This window comes from Rana temporaria, chromosome 5 (assembly GCF_905171775.1).
Source record: "Rana temporaria chromosome 5, aRanTem1.1, whole genome shotgun sequence".
NCBI lineage: Eukaryota > Metazoa > Chordata > Amphibia > Anura > Ranidae > Rana > Rana temporaria.
Window position 1 is genome coordinate 29,419,591 of NC_053493.1, and position 19,365 is coordinate 29,438,955.

A 19,365-nucleotide genomic window follows, 5' to 3' on the forward strand; every position below is an offset into this window, starting at 1 on the left:
GCTTACACAATTTTAATGATTCTCTTCTACTGTCAGTGAAATCCGCAAAAAAGAGGGGGGGTGGGTAGATCCAGATATATAGACAACCGATATACTGTGAAAATCTTGCTTTTTCTGTCACGCACCTTCTGAGCCTCTGCATTGATCTATCTGTTAAAGCCCAGACTTAAAATTATCCCCTGCAGTGGGTCTGTGCCTGTGTTGCAAGGGTTAAAGTGATTCTAAAGACTGAAGTTTTTTTTTTTTATTACCTTACTTGGGTAAGCATTTAGCTCCCCCTAAGACCGCCTGAAAAACTCGTGCCCAGCAACCTCAATGTGAAAGTCGAGGGGTTTCACACTGAGGCGATGCGCTGGCAGGAGAGAAAAAAATCTCCTGCTAGCAGCATCTTTGGCGCGGTAAGAGGAGTGCTATGTATACCGCTCCTTCCCATTTAAAACCATGGGGAAACTGCGGCAATACCGCCTGAAATGCGCCTCTGCAGAGGCGCATTGCGGGCGGTATTAACCCTTTATGGGCCACTAGCGGGGTTTAATACCGCACCACTAGCGACCGAATCCCGCAGCAAATTCGACGGTATAGCACAGCTATTTTTAGCGGCGCTATACCGCCACCACAGCTCCCGCCTCAGTGTGAAAGGGGCCGAATGCTTACCCGAGTCCCATCTCGATCCAGTGATGTGCATAAGAGCATTTTGCTCTTCCAGCTCTCTGCCTCCTCAATGGCTCAAAGACCACAGCAGGAGCCATTTCTGCTGTCAATTACAACCAGTGATGAGGTAGCACGGGGTGGGGCCCATTCAAGTAGCCTTCTAAAGGGAGAGGAGCCATGGGCACTGGCAGGTGACCCCAGATAATGAGGATTGGGGGGGATCCTGGCCTCAATCTAGTGCACAAGAGCAGCTTCTCTCCCGGCTCTCTGCCTCCTCATTGGCTCAGACATCGGCTGTCAATCCCAACCAGTGATAAGGGATCAGGGGGTGGGGCTTGGGAGCGAGCATGCACAGGTGCCCCTGTAGCAAGCGGCTTGCTATTGGGGCCCTTGGCAAGGGGGGAGGAGCCATGAGCGCTGCAGGGGGACCCCAGAATAGGAGAATCGGAGCTGCTCTGTGAGAAATCGTTACAAAGAGCAGGTGGGTGTGACATGTTTGTTTAAAAAAAATAATGACTTTTAATATCACTTTAACAAGTCCCCTAGACCAAACGAGCAAATTAAAGTAGATTTACTTGCACAATCTTCTGCTCCCCAATGCTGCTAATCCAGACCCTACAGCGACTTCATCCCTATGCTCTAGCACAGTGGTCATCAACCCTGTCCTGCAGGGCCCACTAACAGGCCAGGTTTTATGTATTACCTTGGGGAGATGCAGTCTAGAATACTGCAATCACTGAGGAGCAAATGATATCACTTGTGATGTATTTTAGTTATCTTGCAAACCTGGCCTGTTAGTGGGCCCTGCAGGACAGGGTTGATGACCACTGCTCTAGCAGACTAAAACGTCCTGACATAATCGAGAACAATGCAGAATCCATAGCCCTGCACTGGATGTGATGACGTCAACGGACCAATCCTTAGATGCAGAGTCTTCTTTTCTTTTTTTTTTTTTTTTTTTTTTTTTTCTCCTTTAACTGTGGGAAGCTGGCTGTGACTTCCTGCGGCTTTACAGCCCGTTCCCCACTTTTCATGCGTAGGCTGCGCTGTCTGAATGGTCCAGCAGCTTCCTGTGACCTGTGATGTGTCCCAGAGGTTTGCAGACAGGCAGATATAAATATACTAAAAAAAAATCTGATTAAAATGCACATCAAAATAAGGTATCCCTATCCTGGTGTATTCGCTTTGATAAAGTATTTATGATTATGTCTGGTTGGATTGCACCAGGTTTATGGCTAACCTTTGTGCCTGTGTGCTCAGTACATTTTACTCCTGCATGCTGGCCTATCTGTCAGCTGTCGGGGATATTTTCACAGATCCCTCCGTATCGGGTTTCGTCCTTAGAGTAACGCCATCACAATTCTCATGCCCTGTCCTGTAGCTGGCTGCCTTCAGCTAAATTTAGTGCCTTGGCTTTCATACTTGCCATTTCATAGTGACACAGCGGGGCCAACATGAGGACGTTCAAGTTCAATGTGTTTTCAGAGCCCAGAATAAAACTGGACTCGGGTATTCAACAGTGACACTATTTCTGGATGTATCGAACATCATTCATTAAATGTATTTTTAATTTGACTTGTTATCAGTCTCTTTGTAATCCCTTGTGCCGCAACGCTCAGAGGTGAGAGGGGAGGCACTGGGAACCAATCGAGTGTCCTGCATTCACATGTGTTGACAAAGGGCTTGCTGACAGAAGGGTAGGGCAGAAAGATGACCTCATCAGTCTGCAGCTGCTGCTTCACTGTCCACTCACAGGCTTGGGAGCAGGGAGGTGACCTCGCTTTTATTGCTTTTATTGGTGAACTTCATCAGAAAGCAGTTCGGTCACAAGGCTGGCTGGACTGTGTAAAGCTGGCCGTACACATTGGGGGTTATTTACGAAAAGCAAATCCACTTTGCACTACAAGTGCACTTGGATGTGCAGTGGCTGTAGATCCGAGAGGGACATGCAAGGAAAATAAAAAACAGCATTTTAGCTTGCACATTATTGTATGATAAAATCAGCAGAGCCTTCCCACATTTCAGATCTACTCCTCAGATCTACAACACTTGCACTTGCACTTTGCACTTTGCACTTGCACTTGTTGTGCAAAGTGGATTTGCCTTTCGTAAATAACCCCCATACTGCTGAATGGGGAAAAAAATCTAACAGATTCCTCCATCCATCCCAATGCAGAAGGATGAATATCCATTTTGACAGCAGGCCCCTCCAGTTGTCAAAATACCTAAATGGTGCCTGTATCTGATGGGCAGCAATTTTCCGTCATGCTACTTCAATTTTTTTTTTTTTTTTTTTTTTTCATCCGATGGAAGTTGGGTGGGAGGCAGCTGACATTACCACCCACTGATGAACTGTCTGAGATTCACTCGGATTAAAACGGCTCCCTATGTACAGTATGCTTTTCAATAGTGGATTTAAAGATACGTTTTCACAAATGGTACTTTGTTACATTGAGCTTGGAACAATGTAACTGTCTATATACCATACCTGGCCATACCACTGAAATCACTACTCCAGTGATCTCTGCTTGCTTCCAGGTCCCATGCCTAGGCAGAGCCTAATGCATTTCCAACACAGGAGGTTGGCCACTCACCTTGGATGTCATTTACAGAATGTTTTTTTGCATTTTCTGAAAGAATGCATTCAAAGCTCTGAGGAGACAAAGGGGTTGATTTACTAAGTGCAAATCCACTTTGCAGTGCAAGTGCACTTGGAAGTGCAGTTGCTGTACATCTGAGAGGGACATGCAAAAAAATAAAAAATATATATACCGTATTTATCGGGGTATTGCGCGCTCCGGTGTATAGCGCGCACCCCTAATTTTGACCTGTTTTTCCTGTTAAAAAAAAAACATTTTATTACATTTTACTACTTACAGTTTTGGTGTCTTGCCCGGCGGCCTCGTCCGGTCCGGCGTCCGTCTGCGGCCTCGGTGGTGTCCTCCCGGCTTCTCCCGTGCTGTCTTCATGTCGAATCCCCGCTTCCCGCGCTCAGTTTGAAGCCTCCGCTGACGTATACCGAGCGCAGTACACTCCGGTATATTCTGCCAGGCTCGGCTTCTCGCGCATAAACGTCACAGAGCGTGACTACGAGTGAAGCCGAGCCTGGCCGAATGTACCCGAGCGTACTGCGCTCGGTATATGTCGGCGCGGGTATCAGCGTATATCGCGCACCCACGATTTTGCCCTGATTTTCAGGGCAAAAAAGTGTGCGATATAGGCCGATAAATACGGTTTCTTTTTTTTGGTGGCACATGATTGAATAATAGAAATCGGCAGTTTCCCCTTATTTCGATCTTCCCCCTCAGATCTACAGTCACTTCACATCTAAGTGCAAAGTAGATTTGCTTTTAGTAAATCGACCCCAAATAGTTGCGTTCGAAGAGACAGAGCGTTCTCTGATTGGACGAGGTGGAGAGGCAAGGTGGTAACAACATCACTCACTCCACCTCATCCAATCAGACATTTTTGCCATTCAGACTGCTTACCATTTCCTCAATGTTGGCATCTTGTGCAGAGCAGGTGACCTCCTGTGTTCAAGAATGCAGCAGGTCCCATTTGGGGTGGCCGGGAAGGGGTGGAGACCACAGTGCTTATGTTTACGATATAATGATTACCTTTAATTAGTTGATGAAGATATGTTTCCCTCACTAAGGGATGTTAATCCGCAACGTCGTTGCGCGACGTACAATGTTCATATTGTACTTGTACTCATGTTAAACCCAATAAAAACGATTGAAACAAAGAATGCAGCAGGCCAGCCCCTGGACGCTGGACCTGGAAGCAAGCAGAGATCACTGGAGTAGCGTTGTGTGCTTCAGTGATTTTCCGGGTTCCGGGACATTAGCCAGGTATGGGGTATACATAGTTGCATTGATCCAAGCTGGACCTATGTAACTATGTAAAAATGATACTTTTTGCCTGAAGATCTTGACTGGCATGTGCAAAGCACAGGTGTTTTTGAAACAAATGGCAGAATCTAGGGGCGTACATAAAATGTAAAAGATGACCGGGACCACAGAACAACTATTTTATGAGGTTAAAAAGGGAGGAGACGGGACAAACAACTAATTTAAAATTTTTCTATACAGTAAAACTTTGGATTGCGAGTAACGCGGTTTACAAGAGTTTCACAATACGAGCTATTTAAACATACGATAAAAATCCTGACTCGATTTGTGAGCGTTGTCTCGCAAGATGAGCCGCTGGGGTGTGCAGTACCGCATTTGGCCAGAGGGGACAGGGGCGCCGGTAACGCTCAGACACTCTATTCCCGAGTGTCTCCGGTGCCCCCCGCACCTCTGGCCACATACAGTACTGCATATACCAGCAGTCTGTGGAACAATTGATCTTTCCATTATTTCCTATGGGGGAAACTCGCTTTAATTTACGAGTGTTTTGGATTACAAGCATTCTTCTGGATTATGCTCGTAATCCAAGGTTCTACTGTAAGTTACCTGTGGAGTCTGTTTGCCATGAGCAACAGCAGCAGGTTTCTTGTTTCAGGATTTTTAATGCAGCTCCCCTGTATGCTAATAATAATTAAATTATTATACAGGATTTATATTGCGCCAACAGTTTGCACAGCGCTTTACAACTTGATGGCAGACAGCACGTTTGCAATACAATTCAATACATGACCAGGAATATTTTTGTCTCTGCAGAACGCCATGCGAGCCACCGTGGAGAGCCATGAAAACAGTCTGCACCTCCCACCTGTTAAAGTCAATATTGTTCTAGGAAATGAAGACCTGACGATTAAGGTAAGTCACTGCCTAGAAGAATGACACTAGACAAACGTTTGCTCCTTGTCCCCACACATGGTGCATGATCAGCTTAGCTTTACTAATGACCAGATCCATGAGCAAATATTTACTATGACCGATCAGAAATAAGCTAATCACTTTACCCTCAGAATACTAACAGGCCAGGTTCACCTAAAAGAACTGCCTAAGAGCCCTTTCACACTGTGCCGCCCATAGCGTCGGCGGTAAAACGCCGCTATTTTTACCGCCGACGATTTGGGCGAATTTTGCCCGCTATTGGGGGCGCGCTTACCCCCCACTAGTGGCCGAGAAAGGGTTAAAACTGCCCGCAATGCTCTGGTGAAGCAGCGCATTGTGGGCGGTATAGCCGCGCTGTCCCATTGATTTCATTGGGCAGCAGCAGCGGAGGAGGAGCAGTAAACGCACCGCTCCAAAGATGTGGCTAGCAGGAAATTTTTTACCATCCTGCTAGCGCACCGCTCAAGTGTGAAAGCCCCTCAGGCTTTCACACTGGAGTGAATGGGGACAGATTTTTAGGGCGTATTGCAGGCGCTATTTTTAATGCTATAGCGCCTGCAATACGCTCCAGTGTGAAAGGTGTCTAAATCTTTTTGAAGGTAACCACTTTGCTGAGAGCACTGACCTCTCCCAGTGTTGAGCACCACACAGCTGTTGGCTATTAAAGGAGAAGTACAGCCAAACCGTGCACTTCTGTGGCCCGTTTTTAGCAGGCAGCGAGCTGAAGCCCGATGTCGGCAGATGTCAGATTTAGATATCTATCTATCTGTCTATCTATATCACACACAATACCCTAGAATGCATATAGAAACAGTTTAGGTCAGGACAGCTCTCATGGACTATATATATATATATATATATATATATATATATATATATATATATATATATATATATATATATATATATATATATATATATATATAATTATATTATATTATATTATATTATACTGTACCTGTCTTATTCATGATTTGACCTGACCTAAGCCATTATATATTCGTGTCCTACTCCTGACTGGCCTGCAAGATGTAAGTGTTAACCACTAAGATAAAATATATTGCCAAAAGTATTGGGACGGCTGCCTTTACACGCACATGAACTTTAATGGTTAAATATTGAGTTGGCCCACCCTTTGCAGCAATAACACTGTCAACTCTTCTGGGAAGGCTGTCCACAGGGTTGAGGTCAGGACTCTGTGCAAGCCAGTCAAGTTCCTCCTCAAACTCTCTTATCCATGTCTTTATGGACCTTGCTTTGTGCACTTGTACACAGTCGGGCCAGTTCACACCAGGCGCAGTTCCGTACAGTTTAGTGTGCATTTTTTCTGCACTAAAAATGCATGCACAGTGTTTTCCATGTATTCCAATGGCTCTAGTTGGTTCTAGTTCACACCATGCAGTGAGCTTCCAGAAACTGACCGGAAACTGTCTGAATTGTGTGAACTAGAGCCATTGGAATACATGGGAAAACACCGTGCATGCATTTTGTGCAGAAAAAAATGCACACGAAACTGTACAGAACTCACTCTGGTGTGAACTGGCCCTCATGTTTGGAACAGGAAGGGGCCATCCCCAAACTGTTCCCACAAAGTTGGGAGTAATGACATTTTCCACAATGTCTTGGTATGCTGATGCCTTAAGAGTTCCCTTCTCTGGAACGAAGGAGCCAAGCCCAACCCCTGAAAAACAACCCCACACCATAATCCCCCCCCCCCCCCCATCAAAGCATTTGGAGGGGTGGCCCAATACTTTTGGCAATCTTGGGCCAGATTCACAGACGAAGTACGCCGGCGTATCTACTGATACGCCGGCGTACTTTCAAATTTCCCGCGTCGTATCTTTAGTTTGAATCCTCAAACCAAGATACGACGGCATATGGCTTCGATCCGACAGGCGTATGGCTTCGTACGCCTTCGGATCGCAGATGCAATACTTTAGCGTCCGCTGGGGGGAGTTTGCGTCGTTTTCCGCGTTGGGTATGCAAATTTGGTTTTTCCGATGATCCACGAACGTACGCGCGGCCGTCGCATTCTCTTACGTCGTCTCTAGTCGGCTTTTTCTGGCGTATAGTTAAAGCTGCTATTTTGTGGCATATAGATAGACTTGCCATGTTAAAGTATGGCCGTCGTTCCCGCGTCGAGATTTGTATTTTTTTGTTTTTTTTGCGCAAGTCGTCCGTGAATAGGGATGGACGTAAGTCACGTCTAAGTTAAAAAAATTACGTCGTTGCGACGTCATTTCGTGCAAAGCACGGCGGGAAATTTCGAAACGGAGCATGCGCAGTTCAATCGGCGTGGGGACGCGCTTCATTTAAATGAATCACGCCCCCTACCCGCCGATTTGAATTCCGCCTCCAGAAATACACTACGCCGCCGTAACTTACGGCGCTAATTCTTCCTGGATTCGACTTAGAGCCAGGTAAGATGCGGCGTAGCGTATCTCTGATACGCTGCGCCTGTCCATTTCTATGTGGATCTGGCCCATAGTGTCTATCTCATAGTGAATAGATGCAGGCTGTACAGGACACTCTGGTTGCGTTTTCCAAAAAGTTGGTATTTTGACTAACAGTCGGTATCCATTTCTAATGGTTTGTTCTACCACCTATTAGCTTGTACCATTACCTATTGGTCTATATGTATGCCTAAATGTTTGTATTTCCTGTGTATCGTATTTGTATAACCTTTTATACTTTTGTATATCCTTGTATACAGGTCTGTGTACTTCTTATTTTATTTTTATTTTTTTCTGTATACGCTTTCTATTATATCAATAAAAAAACTATTGATTCAGAAAGTTGGTATTTATGGTGGGGAGATGGGGCCCTTAGATTGTAGGCTTCTTAGAGGCAGAGACAGATTTGAATGTACGGTATTTAACGTGCTGTGTACTTTTTCAGCGCTATATAAATCTCTATAATAACAGATGTGCTGCTTGTTTTCCAGATCTCTGACAATGGAGGAGGAGTACCTTTAAGAAAAATAGAGCGTCTTTTTAGCTATATGTATTCCACAGCCCCAATGCCCATGATGGACAACGCTCGTAACGCACCACTGGTGAGCGATGGTCATTTTGCCTTCTCCTCGCACACATTGATGATCCTGATTTGTTTATGGGGTTTGATGAATGAAGCTGTGATTGTGCAGGGCTATAGCAGAGTGCAGCTGCTCCAACTCCCTCCCAGAAGCACACAGATTGTTCCAACACTAATGAATCGCCCTTTTGTTTACGAGGAACATTTAATAAGTATAAATTGTTTAGCTGGGATGTGGGCCGAGGACAGGTCCTACTCTGCTGTGCTAGTGTGTAAGCCTTGAGCTGGCACGGGGGAATTGGTCCTATTTCTCAGCAATAAAAGCCTCGGATTATGCCTTATCTCGCATGTCAATCCACGTGGGGGGGGGGGGTCCTCCCCCCCCAGTACAATGTCCTGCCAGCTTCCCTCTTAGTCCTTAAAAGTTTTTCCTTTTTGTTATACATTATTTTAGTTTCGGATCGAGGGGAGGTGAATTAGAACCCCTGTTAGTTTTTGTCTGTTTCCCCATTAGGGAGATTCGCCCTCTCTATTTGTCCCAAAGGAATTTCCCTTAATTTGCAGGGATTTCTTTCTACTTCCTGTTTGGCTATGGGACAGGAAGTGAAGAGAAATCTCCCCAATGGGACACAGATTGTGAAAAAAATATCTGGGGGGGGGTTTAGGGTTATAACCTGCCCTTACTCTATCCAAAATGGGGGGGGGAGTTCAGCCTATAGTTCTACTATAAATGTTCCAGCCCTTGGAACATTTATATTTTTTTCCTCCTGGAGGTTGGAGGATTGACTCCAGGCATGGAGATTTTGGGTTGTGTTCGTTTAGCCTTCAAGAAGGGGGGGGGGGGGGGAATCTTGCGATTTTAAAGCAGAGGTTCACCCTAAAACCATTATATACCATTACATCCAGCATACTTCCGACATCTACAGTATGCCTTTTTTTTTTTTTTGGCGTACATACCGTTTTATTGTTATTTTCCTTCCGGCTCTGGGCGTTCCTATTCAGAGGTTAGATGATTGACGTCTGGTGAAAAACTTCCCCTGGCGCATAAGGCGCGTCACAAGTTTTCCGCAAGTAGCCGAACTGCGAGTCGGCTCTATATGGCGCCTACGCAGTCAGCTCTACACGGCGGGCGCAGGCGCCGTATAGAGCCGACTCGCAGGTCGGCTACTTACGGAAAACTGGTGACGCGCCTTATGCGCCAGGGGAAGTTTTTCACCAGACGTCAATCATCCAACCTCAGAATAGGAACGCCCACTCCCGCAGAAGCCGGGGGGAAAATAACAATAAAACGGTATGTACGGCAAAAAAAAAACGCATACTGTAGATGTCGGAAGTATGCTGGATGTAATGGTATATAGATGTTTTTTAGGGTGAACCTCCGCTTTAAGTATGATGGGCAGGCTTTATTGGGAGTGGTAGTACACTTCACCGTATTGCTTCAGGCCTTGCTGACGTCTAGAGGTGTCCTTGACCCCTATAGGAAAAATGGAAGGAAACCAGCCTAGTCTACTATCTCACATAAGTTTATTGAAGATAAAAGATGTTAAAAACTACTCACTAACATGAGATACAATTTGCTGAAAACTTTCACTCTTCCTTGGCTAGAATACCCTGCAATCAAGTCTCCAGACCATAGGGGGTCCACGCAGGGGACAGGGTTCAGAACCACTGTTTTAGAGCACACAAGACAAGCAAAATGAGTTCTACTAGACTGGGTCCAAATGACCCTTTTGTTACCAAATAAAGGCAGAAATGAGACCTGTTTTATTTCTAATCCTCTAGGCGGGCTTCGGATATGGTTTGCCCATCTCTCGACTGTATGCCAAATATTTCCAAGGTGATTTAATGCTACATTCGATGGAAGGTTTTGGAACAGATGCTGTCATTTACTTAAAGGTAATTTAGTCTATTCAATGTTTGTGTGTGTGTGTGTGTGTATATGTATATGTGTAATATATGTGTGTGTGTGTGTGTATGTATGTGTGTGTGTGTGTGTGTGTGTGTGTGTATATATATATATATATATATATATATATATATATATATATATATATATATATATATATATATATATATATAAAAATAAAATAAATATTTACATATTAAAAAAAATGGTTGCCAGTCACTGAGTCTTTTTTCCAAAGGCTTTTTTTTTATTCAACCACAACGTTGATGGAACAAGGGCAATGGAGGGAGAGGGAAAGTTCAGGTACCTTTCTGTAGATCAATGAAACCTTGAGATCCCTGACACAGGTGCGCTCACTGTCGTTGGATCCTTCTCACCCGGACAGGCCTACGCAGGTGCTTCCTGTAATAGACTGGTCGCTGCAGCTCTCTCTCCTTGTGCAGGGTGACTGGTCTTGTCTCTGCCCCCTCCATCTTTGATGTAGTCTGCCTGTAGTTGTTGGCTCCCTCCCACAGCTTTGCGGTCTCTGGTGTCACTGCTGTTTTTAAATGGCAATGGCTGGGTTTGTAAGGGCACTTGGTGCGCACGCAGTGGATTTATATTTTTTGTGGCTATTTAAAAATATTTTTAAGTGGATGTAAACCCGATTCATGAAATTTGAGCTGGGCACATTATATATGTATATATATGTGTGTGTGTGTGTGTGTGTGTGTATATGTATGTATGTATGTATGTATGTATGTGTATGTATATATATATATGTATATATATATATATATATATATATATGTATGTATGTATATATATATATATGTATATATATATATATATATATATATATTAGTGTTTTCTTATATTTTTTCAAAGCACTATGTCCCGTAGTTGTCTCCTGCTCCGTTCGTTTGTCATCAGCCTGATAACATCTGACATGTTCTCAGTCACGTATGATAAAAGCAAATGGAGTTTTGTGTTAGGGAGGATGCTATAAATTGGCAGTAGGGATGAGCTCCGGCGTGTTTGCACACTCCACGTGCAGAGCCCGCCAGGAAGTCTGCACAACGCTGCGCTAATCACAGGCAGGGAGACATTGTCCCGATGCTCAGCTGCAGAGATCGGGAAATGTCTCCCTGCCTGTGGTTAGCGATGCGCAGACATCCTGGCGGGCTCTGCATGTGGAGTGTGCAAACACGCCAGAGCTCATCACTAGTTGGCAGAGCCCTGAACGATTCAACCATCGTCTCTGAAAGTCTCTACCTAATGAGGAGAGGGGGTGTGTGCCTTTCCTCCAATCGGCTGTATGTCCAGGCTTCACTGCAGTGTTGAACAGGAATAGAACATTTCCTAACAGGGTCTGAACTTTCTAAACAGTATATGAAGATAAAGACAGCAGCTATACATGTAAAACTTATGTAGGGAGATTTGTTTTAATCGCTGTGTATTATATGAGGCTGTTCACTTCACTGGGTATATGTGAGGGTTTACATCCACTTTACGTGGGAATTTTCCCTCTTCTTTTCTTTTTTTTTTTTTTTTTTTTTTTAAAGTTCTGGCTTTAGATTCATCTATGAAAAGGAAAATCTATTTTGTGCTATCATTTGTATTACCGTTAGAATGCTAATATTCTAATCGCTCAAAACGTGTACTCCCTTTTATTGAATTCTAATTTTATTTTTAAATGAGTTAACATTTGACCTCCTTGTAATACTGACGGTTCTGTCATTGAATTGTCACAGGCATTGTCCTCCGAATCCATCGAGCGGTTACCGGTTTTCAACAAGTCTGCCTGGAAGCACTACAAATTCTGCACAGAAGCGGACGACTGGTGTATTCCCAGCAGCGAACCAAAGAACCTCGCCATTTAGCTGAAGTGCGCGGAGCTGAAGAAAGGGATCAAGCACTTAAATTGCACAGGACCACTACCTGCGGGTGTCAGAGAAGACAGAGGAAAACTGTACTGTGCTGGAGCTGGCCAGGGATGCAATAAGGAGAGACAGTACATTGTCACAAGAGGATGAAAACATTTAACATAGTTGTTGTGTATTTTATTCCCATTTCTGGTACCTCATTGTCCAGAAGTCAGAATAGTAGCAGTGCGTACCGCTGTGCTTTCATATTCTCAAAGAAAACCACCTTTTTAAGAAAAAAAAAAAAGCAGCAAAGAATCAAGAGGACGGTTTGTGCCATGAGATTTGACCGCATCCATTTTAATTGTCCGCTTCGGAAACCTTTGGACAAACCACAGACCTTTGAATACCCTAGCCCTTCTTGAACTGATAGTCATTCCCCTTCCTGTCTTCCCTCAACTGTCAATAATTGTATATGCCAGCCTATGTAAGAGCTGGAAGGAGAGTTATTCAGTATTGCCAAAATGAATATAGGGTTCTCGGGAAGTTTTTTTGTTTTTGTATGTAGGGCTGCAGTTGGGTCACCACTGTGCGGTCATAGAACGATGTGGAATATGAAGATAAAAAAAAAAAGCAGGGAGCAGTGTAAAAAAAAAAGGAATGTTATCTTGGTTTGAAAAAGGTATCACAAGTGTGTGCATTATGAAAATCTGTTTTAACTATGGATCCTATCAACATTGAGCACATATAAGAAGTTTATTCAATGCACAATGGAGAACTGCCATGGGTTAACAAATACGGCACCCATTCACTTGGCCCAGGGCTGGACAAATCCCAGGAACCAAGTAGCCAATCCTCTTTTGAGGTTTTGAGGATAGTGCCCCATCGCTCGACTTTTCGATTCAAATCGACTTTTTTTCAATTATTTTTTGATGGACACCGCACCTGTCCTGAGGAGCTGCAGGCAGGAGTTTTTAGGCGAGGCCGCGGCTTTGGCCTAGTCCACTGCGTTTGGCTTTGCGGACTAGGCCGCAGCCTCGCCTAAACTCCTGCCTGCAGCTCCTCGGGACCGGCGCGGTTTCAGCACCAGTCCTGGGGGAAAAATAGATAATTAACACTTTTTTTTTTTTTGGAAATATGAATCGATTTGACCTACCAAGTGGATTTTTAAATCAAATCGATTTTTTTTCCCAGCCCTACCCATTGCTGGGGTCGGTGCAAGGAATGGTGCCCCATCATTGGTGTTGGTGGGAGGCATGGTGTCCCACTGTTGGTGTCAGTAGGAGGAATAGTGTCCCACTGTTGGTGTCAGTAGGAGGAATAGTGTCCCACTGTTGGGTGTCAGTAGGAGGTATAGTGTCCCACTGTTGGGTGTCAGCGGCAGGCATTATGTCACATTGTTAATTGTCTGGGGAGGATTAGTACCTCAAGGGCCGGAAAAAGGCAAGCATAGGGCTGAAGTTTGGAGACCACTGCTCTAAGGCCTCATTTACATGGGGTGTACTACTAACCATGGAGGTCTATGTTTATCTGCACGGGTGGTCCATGCAGACCATTTATATAAATTGGGACACAGCGGCTGCTCTAAATCGGACATTGTGTGTGCACAGCCCCAAACGTACACCGTCTGTGTTTTTAGGACCAGTTAACTGCATGGAACGTCTGTACCTATGCGGGTAAATGCAGACCTCCGCGGCTTTAGTACACCCCATGCAAATGAGGCCTAATCAATGGAGTTTCCTCCAAAAAAAATCCTACTGGCTTCTCCATTGGACAGAGTGGCTCATGGATTGCATATTTATTTGTCCTCCCCTGACTTGGGCTGGCCATACATTAAATTATCCTTTTTAGATTATAATATGAGGTCAAACCTAAAAACCTTTCACTATGTATGTAATCAGGCAGGTCCTTACACTACATAGTTGAAGGGAAATCTAAAGGAAATGGAATAAAAAAAATTGTATAGTGTATGGCCAGCTTTAGCCTGTCATGTTTCAGACGATCATAGAGACGTCCTACACCCACATGACAGTTCTATGTGAAAAGGAGTCCTGTCTATGGTGCTAGGTCGCTCCTTATACTAGGTGTAGCGGGACACACCTCCATATTTCGAACCTGTGAGGAAAAAAAAAGGATTAGAACGGATGTTTATCTTGAAAAATGTTGTAATTTCTGTGATGTTCTAGAATTCTATTTCTGAAATGCCGCTATAAGCAAAGGTACCTTATGTGAGAGTCTTGAATCTGTTCATCGCTGCACCTATAAGGGCTCATTCACAGGGATGCAGAGGACGGTACAGCGTTTATATATATATATATATAGATATATATATAATATAATATAATATTGCATGGGATTGGCCGATGTTCTGTGCATTCTCTGTGTCCAGGGCCGGGCATGTGTCCCCTTGTGGATGGAAATGCTCAGGTGTGCGGGAAGAGTTATACAGCGCCTCCTAATGCTGATTTTTAACAGGTAGGTAGCTAGCGGCAGCTGCACGGAACATCTGCCACATATAAACACACGCTGCATGGGTCTCTGATTTCATGTGAATGAGCCCTAAGCCTCTCAATGGAGTTACTTGAGCTGACGATTCTGTATTACAGTATGCCTCCTCTTTGGTATACTTAAAATGCTTGGCACTGTTGCTGTTAAACACAAGTAAGCCTATTGAAGCCTAGCATGACTGCACCACGGCTATTGTTACCATGAATATTCTTGATATATTGGCAGCCGAGTGACACCACATTGATCTGAATCCCTTACCCAGTGATGGTGAACCTTGGCACCCCAGATGTTTTGGAACTACATTTCCCATGATGCACAACTACACTGCAGCGTGCATGAGCATCATGGGAATTGTAGTTCCACAACATCTGGGGTGCCAAGGTTTGCCATCACTGCCCTACCCTATGGGTGTTTAACCTGTGGCCCTCCAGCTGTTGCAGAACTACAAGTTTCATCATGCCTCGGCCTTTGGGAAGTCATGCTTGTAACTGTCAGCTGCTTGCAATGCCTCATGGGACTTGTAGTTCTCCAGTTTGAGCACCCATGCGCCCCAATGGTGGGGAAGTTGTTGAGTTCTTGGGGTGTTGCCACTTTCTGTGTCCCCATTGAGCACATGTATTTTCTATTCCTCTCCTGGTGAATGAAAAAAAATTCCCTATGTGCATGTGGTTATGACCACTCAAAGCTTAATATTTCTTCCCCCTCCTGGAGATCATACAGGAAGTGAAGGAAGAGGGGAAATCTGTCCTGCAAAGGGGCACATACAGTGATAAACATCCTACAGAAAAAGAACAACAATGACCAATAATGAAAATAAAATTTGTGCCTGAAGTTCTGCCTATCTAACATTAAGAACAAAAAACACATTGCAACTTGCCAGTCCTTAGGTGTGGTGGCTGCATGGCTAACGTCAAACAGGGGGCAAAGGGACTGTAAAACCTGGCGGTTGATCTACATTTTTCTCGCCCTCTGATCGCCTACCTACCGAAGATGCTCCTTTACTGTTGCAGCGGCCATGTTGGTAGCAGGCTTTCTGCTTACCAAAGGCGCCCATTAAAGTCAGTACGATTGTGTCGGAACTGCATTCCAAGTGCTTTAATATTTCAATGTAAAATCCTTTTTATTTTATGTGAAATACTCCAGCGCAAATAGGTTTTTGTATAAAGTGCAATAAAATGAATATCATATATACCAAGTGTAAAGCACCTCTAACTATCTATGTAATCTTGGCACTGGCAACAACATTTCTCCTAAAACCATGCAAATACTGTGTAAAAAAAACCTCTTCAAACTCGTATTATACTTTTACACTATACTATTCTACACATATGCGTATTTATGTATGTATATATATATAAATAATTATGTGTGTGTGTGTGTATGTATGTATGTATGTATGTGTGTGTGTAATATATATATATATATATATATATATATATATATATATATATATATTATTGTGTGTGTGTGTATATTATATATATTTTCATACATATGTGCAAATATAAAGTATAATGTACACGTCCAAGTATCAAAAAATTATATATATATAATTTTTTGATACTTGGACGTGTACATTATACTTTATATTTGCACATATGTATGAAAATTTAAAATTATATATAATCTGTGATTGCAGGCGAGCAGTAATGTCTGCCTTCATTTTGTTAAGCGATGTGCATAATATATATAATTTTTTTTTTTTTGCCCAAAAAAAACACTTTTTACACAGTATTTGCATGGTCTTGGGAGGAATATTTGTGCTAGTGGTAAGATTCCAGATACAGTGAGTGGTGCTTTGTTGGGCACGGTGTATTTAATATAATGTAAAATCTTTATTGGGATTGTAAAAAAAAAAAAGTGTCACCTACTGAACACCCATTTCCTCTGAATGGTGATTTATTTTTATTTTTCTTCTGGCTTTTTTTTTTTTTTTTTTTTTTTTTTTCATGCTTGCTGATTCCCCCAGTGACAACACTCCCTGTACTGCATCTATGGAGGAGCCATGTTGTCACCACTGAGCTTTTCTTCTGATTTGGACCATAAACAGAAAATGAATGCCGCCACCAATCTAAGGACTTATAAGCTGTAAAAATGTTATTTTTGTTCTTTATTTTAGGTATACTTTAGAGACTTGTATAGGCATGTGTTTGGTAATGTTAAAAAGCAAGTGTGTAAATTCTACAAGCAGCTCTTTCATATTGAACAATCCTTTGCTTTGTGTTTAGCGGTTCTTTAAACTGTAGCTGAACATCACTATTACCTGGCTCTTGGCTGGCTGAGAGTATCTCCGATGTCGTAGGTTCATGGAGTGGAACAGTATTTAGAAAGTTGATATTAATATATACCGTATAACAGATCAATGTCACTTATAAGCTGTGATCAGAGTTTGAATAGACTCTTCCCTATACACTATCCATACCTGGAGCAATCTGTGCCTCACCAGCAGTTGTAGAATACATAAGCCCCATCGTGTCTTTCCTCCAGCTAGCATGGCATGCTGGGAGTTGTAGTTCTGCAGCAGCTAAAGAAATGTGGGTTGCTAATCGCATTACTGTATTTTTCATTCAAAACTAAAACGATGGAAGTATTACAAAAATCTATATTACCCAGTTCACAAAAAAGCCTTATACGTTTGTTCATTCAATACCATTGTCATTTCACAAGGCCTTTTTAGTGCCCCATGATGCAACTTTACCTTTTTTATTAAAAAGCTTTTAATTATTTTATGACCAGATGTGTCTTGTGTGTGTGTGTTGTGTTTTTTTTTTTTTTGTTGTTTATTTATTAAAGGTATTACATACAGCATCCTTTTGTCTGCCTCCATCTTGCATAACTTTTTATTTTATTTTTTTTATTTTGGCTGATACACTTACTGTGTTGTAAAGTTTGTTTTTTATGTTGTGTTATGCGATTTGTTAGTATGTTTTCAATAGAAAATAAAAGTGATCTGAACTTAAATCTAATTTGTATTTTGTTTTTTGTTTCTTTTTTTTTTTTTTTATTCTTTTTCATGGCCAGTTAAAATATATTGGACACCATTCATTAACCACTTCCTTACTGGGCACATATACCCCTTCCTGATCAGGTGAAATTTCAGCTTGTGGCACTGCGTCACTTTAACTGACAATTGCGCGGTCATGCGACGTGGCTCCCAAACAAAAATTGACGTCCTTTTTTCCCCACAAATAGAGCTTTCTTTTGGTGGTATTTGATCGCCTCTGCGGTTTTTATTTTTTGCGCTATAAACAAATATAGAGCGACAATTTTGAAAAAAAAACTATTTTTTACTTGTTGCTGTAATAAATAGCCCAATTAAAAAAAAAAAATTCTCAGTCTAGGCGATACGTATTCTTTTACATATTTTTGGTAAAAAAAAATTAAATAAAAAAAATCGCAAGAAGCGTCTGGTTTGCGCAAAAGTTATTGCGCTTACAAAATAGGGGACAGAATTATTATTATTATTATTATTATTATTATTATTATTATTTTTTTTTTTTTTTTTTTTTTTACTACTAATGGTGGCGATCAGCATTTTTTTCGTGACTGCGACATTATGGCGGACACATCGGACACTTTTGACTCATTTCTGTCCCCATTCACATTTATACAGCGAGCAGTGCTATAAATATGCACTAATTACTGTATAAATGTTACTGGCATTGAAGGGGTTAACACTAGGGGGTGAGGAAGGGGTTAAATGTGTACCCTGAATTGTGTTCTAACTGTGTGGAGGGAGGTGACCGATCTATGTCCCTATGTACAAGGGACACAGATCGGTCTCCTCTCTCCTCTGACAGGACATGGATCTCTGTGTTTACACACAGAGCTCCAAGTCTTGTCCCTGTAGCCGCCGATCCCGAGTGCCTGGCGGACATCACGGCCGCCAGGCACTCGCATCGGCATCTCAGCGATGCGGCGAGCACGCGCGCGCCGCCGACTGCAAGTGCAGGCTGTAAAAACACGGCCAGTTAGAGAATTAGAACCACCCTGCGGCCGTATAAAGTCGTACGGCCGTCGGGTAGTGGTTTAAAGCAGCTCTAAACCCACCAATTTAATGGTTCCTCAAAACTGTTACATTCCAAGATATGCCATGAATAACGACGGTCACAGTTGCTTGAGCTATCAAGCCATTAAATGGCTGGTGTCATAACTGATCAAATGTGCAGCACCTTGGCAACTGCAGATCAAACATGGGCTACAATGGCAGCTTCCACGGCTGTAAAAAGACAGGAGGGTTTAGTTCCATCTTAGTTTTACTAAACCCAGGACCCTGCATTTGCTATATCTGACCTCCCACAGTACACAGCATGGAACAATAATTATTTTAGTAAATCTAAACTGCCAAATTTCCCATTCAAAGTATATAGCAGTCTTGTGACTTCTATCAGTGTCTGGTTAAAGCTTGTAGGAGGAGTTTTTGTTCTCTGTCCAATAAGGCTGCATGACCCCTGATCCTCTTGTCTGGACAGTGCTGATTGGCCCTGTGCTGATCACATGCACTCTCCCAAGAAAAGACCCCCCACCAAACTGAGTATGTGAAGCTTGTCCCTTACCCTCTGTACTATCTTGAAATGAACACTGCAAGGGGAGGATAAGAGAAGACAGGATCAAACAGCCTTTTTACACAATGGGGAGG

The 19,365-nt window shown here is 43.0% G+C and overlaps 1 protein-coding gene across 1 annotated transcript in view; it reads left to right on the forward strand.

The window, feature by feature from the left end:
- The window catches only part of PDK4 (pyruvate dehydrogenase kinase 4), a 53,345-nt gene extending 40,470 nt beyond the window's left edge, over positions 1 to 12,875 (forward strand). The window contains exons 9-12 of the mRNA XM_040352302.1: positions 5,316 to 5,414; positions 8,380 to 8,490; positions 10,251 to 10,364; positions 12,108 to 12,875. Of these exons, the coding sequence (XP_040208236.1) occupies positions 5,316 to 5,414; positions 8,380 to 8,490; positions 10,251 to 10,364; positions 12,108 to 12,236 (453 nt within the window). The 3' untranslated portion in view covers positions 12,237 to 12,875. The remainder of the gene's footprint in view (positions 1 to 5,315; positions 5,415 to 8,379; positions 8,491 to 10,250; positions 10,365 to 12,107) is intronic.
- Positions 12,876 to 19,365: the final 6,490 nt, after the last annotated feature.